The following is an 8,324-nucleotide window of genomic DNA, read 5'->3' on the forward strand; positions in this document are numbered from 1 at the left end:
AAAGTCATCTATAAAAATTCAATACCATCCACATCCATCTTCCAACAATATTCTTCAGAGAATTTGAATTATGTTGATTATTTAAAAGCAGTTTCAAAACTTTAAGATGTTAGGTTAAGTAGTACTAAGCAGTAGAGATTAATTTTTAGTATTGGAGAAAATTGCTCTGTAAACTTGTAAAAATATGTTTTATGTTGATGAGTCTTCACTACATGGCCAGAGCTTAGGAATCTCCTGGTCTAGTTTAAGATTCGATAAAAGATTGGCTAATTATTTTTTGGTAATAACTCTTTCCTTTAAAAATAATACTTAGCTGTTTTGTTGTTGTTGTTGTTGTAGTTTTTGGCTTTGTTGTTCTACTCTTCAATCGTACAGACCAGAATTCCACTGACATTTAATGATTTAAATTATTGACATGGTCTGCCCCTAGATCATTGGCAGGGTGGCAGTTGTGTCTCATGTGCCTTAGTAGGTGGCAGAGAAGAGAGAGGCTATATGTAAGCTCAGTGGTGTGCTCTGAGAACATCTGAACAATGAAGAGTATAACACAGGACTGAAGGAAATGAAGGGGTTCTAAACCCCATAGGAAGAACAAGAATATTAATCAACCAGAACACCCACACACACACACACAGCTCGCAGGGTCTAAAGCACCAACAAAAAGGGACTTTTGGAAGGACTCATGACTCCAGCCACATATGTAGCAGAAGATGCTCTTGTGGGATATGAATACGATTGGCCTTTGGTCCTTTGAAGGCTCCATGCCCCAGTGTAGGGGAGTGGCAGGAAGGGTAGGATGGTGTGGGTGAGAAGGTCGGAAAACCCTCATAAGAAGCAGGGGAAGGACAGATAGTATATGGGGATTTTGCAGTGGGTGGGAAAACTGGAATGGGGATAATATTTGAAATGTAAATAACGAAATAATCAAAGAGGGAAAAAATGATCTAAAGCACCCTGTAAAAAGCAATCCTGAAATAACCTTGTTCTGTGTAGGGCTAGATTGGAATCAGTGGTGGGAAGCAAGGTGCAGACAAGAAACCCTGCCTGTTACAATGGATTGTGGTTAGAAATGAGCCTTAGACAGAAATCTTCTGAATGGGGAAACATAGGCAGGTGCAGGCAAGAAGAAATCGGGAGACAACCATCAGTCCACAACCAGGCAGCCCAGACAGAGTTCTAGCTGGAGATGCTCATCAGTCTGGCTGAAGGTCCAGCAACAACCGCAAGGGGGCCCCAGCTGAAGAGGAGGACCAGAGCAATGACACTATTACTGTGGCTGTAGAGTGCTCACAAAAAGGGGGTCTATCATGACTGCCCTCTGAAAGACCAAACAAGCACCCAGAAGTCTCAGCCACAGATATTTACACTAAAACAGTGAACAGAAGCTGCTGACCCCTGTAGTTGACTTAGTGAAAAGCTGGAAGAAGCTGAGGAGTAGGGTAACCTTGTAGGAGGACCAACATTGTCAAATGAGCTGGACCCCAGAGATCTTTCAGACCCTAGACCACCAGTTGGCCGGTATAAACAAGCTGATGTGAGGCCCCCAACACATATACAGAAATTAGACTGCCATGTCTGGATTCAGTCAGAGAAGGGGCACCTAACCCTCAAAGGACTCCAAAGAATGGGGAGGATTGGTGGAGTTGGAGTTTAGGAGGGACATTGGGGACCTTTTCGGGGAGACAGATGGGGAGCAGGACAGTATGTTAAACCATCAGATGGTGAACATGGAGAGGGGTAAAAAATGGAGTGTAAAAGAAAGGTTAAATAAAATTAAGAAAAAAGTGTCAAGAGTTACAGATCAACTTTTTATTCATAAGAAATCAATTTTACAAAACAAGTTTTAATATGAAGGTTAATATAAACTGTGAAAAATCATTAGCAAAATCAAAATCAATGACAAGAACATGTAATAATATCTCAATAACATAAGAAAAAACAAAACCATGCAAAAGAAAATTTCAATGGAACTCTAACAGAAAAAATTGTGAAGTGACATTCCCACACTGCACATTGAGCAGCACAGACTATGGACAGTTTCTCCTCTTGAGCATTTGCTGGTACTGCAGTCACCTCAGTTATTTCTCAAGGGGTCACACAGGAAAGAGAAAAAGACCCTGAATCAGCCTGGATGTCTCACTCCTACATAGTTTGGGCCCATTCTCACTGTGGAAATCATCTATGAGGAAGGAGATTCATCCAAAGAAGTCTGTGGATGTTGAGGAGGGAGCTCAGCAGGGGGCTCCTAAGGTGACAACTCATTCTGCAGGAGGCTCTCCTGCTGGGATCTGGCCAATTCCAGCTCTCTTGCAGCTTCTGAGACCTGGGAGAGGAAGGCAGTTATTAACACACAGGCTTGGTGGGGACATGCATATCAGATGTCAGCTGCTGCCTCCCACCACCTCAACTAGACTTCAACATTGATCTTTTAACTGAAACCCTTGCTGCTAAATCTGCTAGCAGGGCAAAATATCAAGCAAAGCTCACAAACACATGGGCTGACAAGCTGCTACTCAGACTTCTATCAGTGCAAACCAAGACCTGGCCAATGGGAAGAGACCTCATTGGGCTGCAGGAGAAAGGAGAAGGCCACATGCCACCCAGACCACTGTCAGTGAGAAGCACTCATTTGATATTTGCATTTGGCTTTACTCCCTGCAAGTGATGCCTACCTGGGAGGTCACATGACCCCTGCACAACTCCTGTCACAAGACATAGAACATTCTCAAAGCTCTGCTAAGCAACCCTCCTATCATGAGGACATGAAAGAGTGTGACATGTCATTCATCTGTTACCCTTTCTCGACTGCAGCTTCAAGCAGTGTCGCAAGGTACACTTGCCAATAATTCAGTGTCTCCCAAGAGGTGAAGTTTCCAGAATACTTGTGCATAGACAGAGTAATGAACAACTATATTCCATGAAGTGGGTGGCTGGTTGGGAGTGTGGATTTAAAAGACGGTCGATGAATGCAAAGATGGATCCAAATGGCAAATGATAACAGACAGTGTTAGTCTGAATAAGATACTTGTCCCTACCTGATGTTGCTGTTTCTGGAGGTTGCTGGTCTTCTCCTGTTCATCTTCAACAGTCAGGTTCATCTCAGTCAAGTACTGTTGGAGGAGGTACCAATCAGCCTTCACTTCCTTGTAATCCTGCTTCACTTGGACCAATGACTTCTTTACAACAGAGGACTGCAACAGGAGCCGATTGTGCAGGTTTCTGGAAACACACTCTGCATATTAAGATCCTGCAGACTCCTCCTGCCATTCCTACTTATAGGTGCCGTTACCTACCAGGATCCAGGTTCCCATGAAGACCTAGAGCAATACATTTCAGTATATCCATGACAGCTGCACAAACAGCAAACAGCCAATGCAGGTAAGAACTAATCATGTCTGCAGCCCAAACTCCAATAAGGCTCCATGTCTCTCCAAAAGAAAGAGGTATCTCCATCTATCTGCCTCTCACAGAGAAAGAGGTATATCCATTCCAGCCCATTGTATTGCAGCAACTTCAATTAATAGGGTGCGAATACAGTCCGTGGAGGTCATGAGAACTAAGGGGAGGGCATTCTACCCATGTGTTCCATCACACTCACATCTGTAAAACCCTGCCTGAGCCCCAGAGGTCCAGTGCTGCCAAAGAACCCTCTCATTTTGTCATCTTAGAGGCTCCTCAGGATGCCTGGATAACCATGGGAGGGCTAACTTTCTCTTACAGATTGAAGAAACCTGAGTCCAAAGGGCCTTAGGTACACTGATGGTTAAGAAACCGAAGGGAGAGACCAGACCTGCAGACACTCCATTCCAGAATCAAAGGAATGCAGAAATGGCCATTGCACAAGTGGTAGCCTCCATAACCTGTACTTACTTATAGAAGTTAATCTCCTTCTTGTGCTCCTGGAAGTTCTCACAGGAGTCAATGTTCTCGGTCTCTAATTTGTTCAGGAATGATGTGACCATCTTCTCCTTTAACTTCAATTTTTCATACAGTGGATTTGGCCTGTAATAGGGTCTGGCCCCAGGAAGACAGAACTCCATGAACATGGCTTTTAGTAACACATGAACTCAGGCTGGGTCCTGTCCTACCCCAATCCTGCAAGGCCAATTTCTTCCTTCTACATACTCGCATCTTCTCCACCTTGGGAAACTTGTTATCCTGGACAGCAGAAGTTTGGCATCCAGATGGAGGGTACCCTGGCTCCCTGTGTTCACTCAGCTGTGCTGAACTAGAGGTCTAGCAGCTTATCCTCTAAAGAGACTAGACCACAGTTCCTTGACCACCAGAAACCTGTGATTATATATTTCCTACTTTCAAAACAGAGACTCTAATTCCTGGATAACTAATAGTGTAGAGACATTCATTACACATAATTCTGGAGATGAAACCAGATATCAACACAGTTTTCTAGTCTGCCAAAGAGCTACAAATGTACAGACAAATGGCACCACACAGGCAATGAACAGTCCTGTTTACAGTCGGAGCTCACGGACCTCAGGACTCACTTCACCTTTAAACTGTTATACAGGTAAATCCACAGGACAAAACACAGAACCCTAGTTCCCAAAGAGTGGAAGGAAATATATACCTACTATATGTCTGCACATCCATATGCATGTGGACACACACAAGCACAGAGACAAGGAAAAGGAAAAGGAAACAGAATCAGAGAATGAGAAAGAGAGAGATACAGCATTGGAGAGAGAACAATCAGAATAAGAAGAAATTCACTCAGCATTACTGACTCAGAGTATAAGGCACACAGACAAAGAGGAACAGGCATAAGCTTCAGGCCTTCTAGTCAAGCACTGAGATGAACAGTGTGGGACCAGCTGCTGCTAGGACCTTCCAGCCCTCAATTAAGAGCCAGGTAATTACAAAGCATCACCACAAACTCACTGCATCTGTTGAGGACTTTCAAAAATGCATGCTGCGCATTCACTAGCCACTGCCTCCATCCAGAATTCTTTACTCAGACCACAAGTTCAACATTTCAATTGGAGGAAGCAAAAGAGTCCGTTTCCCTTCTCGCTCCTGACCAAGCTTCAGGTTCAGCCTCTCCTCTAGAAGCATTTAGGGACATAAAGTTGGGCACAGGTACTCTGTGGAGGTACTGCTGGCCAGAACTCACAACCTTAAAAGGATAAGATGAGGGTGACATTGCAGATGTCAGACTAACACCAAAGTGTTTGGAGCAATGAGTACCTCTTGTACATGGATCCCTCTGTGACATAGATCAAGTGGTCTCTCAGCTCATTTCTCTCCTGGGTACTGAGCTCCAGCTCTTTGGTCAGACTCTTTGCCTCCTTCTTGGCCTCTTTCTTGCTTAAGACATTTGCCAGGCATGATGACTGTCTGCCAGCCACTGTAGGCAGAAGAACATAAGTAAATTGCCCCAAGAGAATGCAGAGAGTCCTGGGAGAACACCCTCAGTTCTAAGAGAAGTAGAGCATGCCTGGAAACCAGTGACACCACAAACAGTCTGGTCCAGGCATTAGATGCCTCCTAAGTGAATCTCAGCTCTCCCATCACTCTATAGAGACCAGGAGATGAAAGCAGCCAGGTGTTTCCTCTATCTCCCTACACGTGCTCATGATGAACACAGGGATAGCTTCTCCACTATTATTGATAGTTTTACAAGGTGCAACTTGGCTTTAGATCCCTCAGTCTTGTGGTTTCACAAGTCAGATGGAAAATTAAATAACCCAAAGAACTTGAGTGATAGGAGATGGTCACTTGTCCTACCCTGTTAGTCAAGGCCCAGTAGTTTGGACTAAAATTCATGCAGAGTGAGACCATGATCAACACAGTGGCAATTCCCCCTACTGAAACACCAAACACCCCAGAGATGGCAATATGGTTCATTGTCTGAGTGTATCAACACTGAAAGTTATTTGGTTAAAGGACAGAAATACCTGCCACCCACAATGGGTGATGAAGAAATCTAATGTGGGTATTGTCAGGGAGAGGAGGTCAGAGGAGTTCTGAGAACATAAGACCATGTCCAGGAACACAATTCTTTCCCTGGTACTACTGTCAGATACCCACTGAAGCTTCAAAAAATAAAAAAGCCACGGAAGTGAAGTGCAGGGATTTCCGTTACCTATACTGGCACAGGTTCGACCCTCTGTGACTCTTGATGGTCTCATTTTGTCCCCATGTAACAACCACAAAACCCAATCAAAGTAAAGACTTGGTATTTGAAACTACCTGCTTTGGCCTTGCCATCACCTGCCTTAAGGGATGGAGAAAGTCATGTTCTGAAATCCTTGATGTTTAAGTATTGTGATAATCATGGAAATTCTTTTGCTTCCCAGTGAAGTCAGTTTCTGTGCCCAAATTGCTGGGAAGGCCATCCCAGGCCACCCCAGACAGGAAGCTCAACATCCCCTTCCCAGGACTTACTCCACATTCCCCAAGACCACCTTCTTCGTCCTTCAGTACTCTCAGATGAAAGTCCGGCTACTTTCTGCCTCTCTCCATTTTCAGTCACCTCCATATCTGCTCTTCCAAAAAGTCTCCTCAGTCGGGAAATCATGTCTGGGGACATATGCTGTAGACACTGAGAGAGCTCAGTTCACTTGTTGTCACTACAACACTGGTGATATCACAAGGGATGCCAAGAACTCTCCGGGATACAATGGAATGTCCAAAGAAGGGGCTGCTGATGTCATGGGGAACACCCTTTGCCTCCCTGCTAAATTTCTCCCTGTATAGGTAGGAAGCTGTGGCATCCTTATAAGGATGTTTCCTGGGTCACAGATATTGGGCACCTCCACTTTCCAAAGATAGAATTTGCTCTAGACTTGATCAGAAACACCTAAGTCATTTATTTTCTGAATTTAACTGAATGTTTCCCTTCAGACCTTGCCCAGGAATGTCTCATCCTAACTCAAGCTTTCATAATTCAGCAATATTAGTCATTAAAAACTGCTGAAAATCACATCAGGAAGAATGTGGAGGAGGAAAGGTCTCCTGTCTCATGATGTAGAGATGCTTGAAATCACATCCTGGAAGAGCCTGAAGGGCAGGTGGCAAAATTAGTGTGCATTAGGGGGTGCACTCATGAAGCTGTGTGCTTAGCATTTGAATGATACCCCACGGGGACTAAGGAGGGAGAGGTGCAGTTATCAGGTGCTCACAACAGTCTGGAGATCTGTTGACAGAGGAAGATCAGTATTGTAGCCACCATTAGGCTGGTTGAGGGGCTCTCCTCTCAGTGCCAAAGTCACCAAAGCATGTTTCCTCACAGGCCCCTCTGAGCTATACCATGGGATCCTTTCTTAACAATAAAATAGTCAGTAGTGGTGAGGGGCAGGAACAGTGTGTAGGACAATACTATAGACATCGCTTGTTTGACAGAACAAGTGCCTATCATCTTGGATTCTGATTCATGATTCAACCCACAAACCACACAAAATCCTATAAATGTCAAACCCTGATGATTGATTGAGAGCACACACTATTGATCAGAACCATAGCTCAGACTTTGGGGACTGAGCCATTGACACAAACATCTTTGTCAACTTATAAAGCAAAAACAAAACAAAACAAAACAAAACAAAAAACTGACAAGTATCTCATATAAAGCTGCAGGAAGTACTGTCCAGTGGTCAGTTCTGATCAGGCGATTTTAGATAGAACAATGCATATTGACCCTTAATTTGATGGGTCATATGTAATTCTCTTTGGAAAATTGTTAGAATAACAGATGTCTGCCTACCCTGCAGTCTCTTGAGGTCTCAGGGACAAACCAGTTACCAGATCAGCTCTTCCCTAACTTGGACAAGTTCCTGGGCCTGAAAGAACTGTGTGTGAAACTAGATGGCAAACAGGATGTGCTCTCAGTGCTTCCTGGAGAGTTCCTAAACCTCCATCACATGGAGAAGTTATCCATACATACTTCAATGGAATCCCTGTAGTACGGATAGTGTTAAATTGCTGCTATAGAGTCAAATGTTCGACTGCCATAGCCAGTTCCATTATTTGTTTGTTTGTTTGTTTGTTTTTATTATTGGGTACTTTATTTATCTACATGTTATATATTATCCCTTTTCCCCATTCCCTACCCCAGAAACCCCTTAACCCATCCTCCCTCCTCCTATTTCTATGAGAATGTGCCCCCACCTACCCTCCTCCCCACCCTCGAATTTCCCCTCTCTGGGGCATCCAGATTTGAAGGGACCAAGGTCCTCCTCTCCCACTGTTGCCCAACAAGTCCATCCTCCTCCATAAATACAGCTAGAGATATGGTTCCCTTCATGTGTGTTTCCAGGCTAGCTGCTTAGACCCAGGGAGCTCTGTTTGGTTGGTATTGTTGCTCT

The 8,324-nt window shown here is 44.2% G+C and overlaps 1 protein-coding gene and 1 non-coding gene across 2 annotated transcripts; one reads left to right on the forward strand and one right to left on the reverse strand.

The window, feature by feature from the left end:
• Positions 1–419: 419 nt before the first annotated feature.
• LOC114636190 lies at positions 420–550 on the forward strand. Its single transcript, XR_003713575.1, has one exon. It is a non-coding gene; the product is annotated as a small nucleolar RNA SNORA17 (small nucleolar RNA).
• A 1,695-nt stretch (positions 551–2,245) lies between these two features.
• LOC114636189 (disks large homolog 5-like) lies at positions 2,246–6,538 on the reverse strand. The gene is made up of 5 exons (XM_028784422.1): positions 6,406–6,538; positions 5,206–5,365; positions 3,871–4,014; positions 3,036–3,219; positions 2,246–2,323 (listed from the first exon to the last, which is right to left on the reverse strand). The coding sequence occupies exons 1-5, from the start codon at positions 6,536–6,538 to the stop codon at positions 2,246–2,248; spliced, it is 699 nt and encodes a 232-aa protein (XP_028640255.1).
• Between the last annotated feature and the right edge of the window lie 1,786 nt (positions 6,539–8,324).

The sequence above is a fragment of the Grammomys surdaster genome, unplaced genomic scaffold (assembly GCF_004785775.1).
Source record: "Grammomys surdaster isolate TR1022 unplaced genomic scaffold, NIH_TR_1.0 122899, whole genome shotgun sequence".
NCBI classification, from domain to species: domain Eukaryota; kingdom Metazoa; phylum Chordata; class Mammalia; order Rodentia; family Muridae; genus Grammomys; species Grammomys surdaster.

What these genes read in the sequence shown, in the direction of transcription:
- LOC114636189 (XM_028784422.1), bottom strand. Translation starts at nt 6,538, where the DNA reads ATGATTTCCCGACTGAGGAGACTTTTTGGAAGAGCAGATATGGAGGTG. An exon ending in AAGGAGATTAACTTCTATAA is followed by an intron (nt 3,220 to 3,870) that starts GTAAGTACAGGT and finishes GTGTGTTTCCAG; the next exon opens with AAACCTGCACAATCGGCTCC. An exon ending in TCCAGAAACAGCAACATCAG is followed by an intron (nt 2,324 to 3,035) that starts GTAGGGACAAGT and finishes TTCCTCTCCCAG; the next exon opens with GTCTCAGAAGCTGCAAGAGA.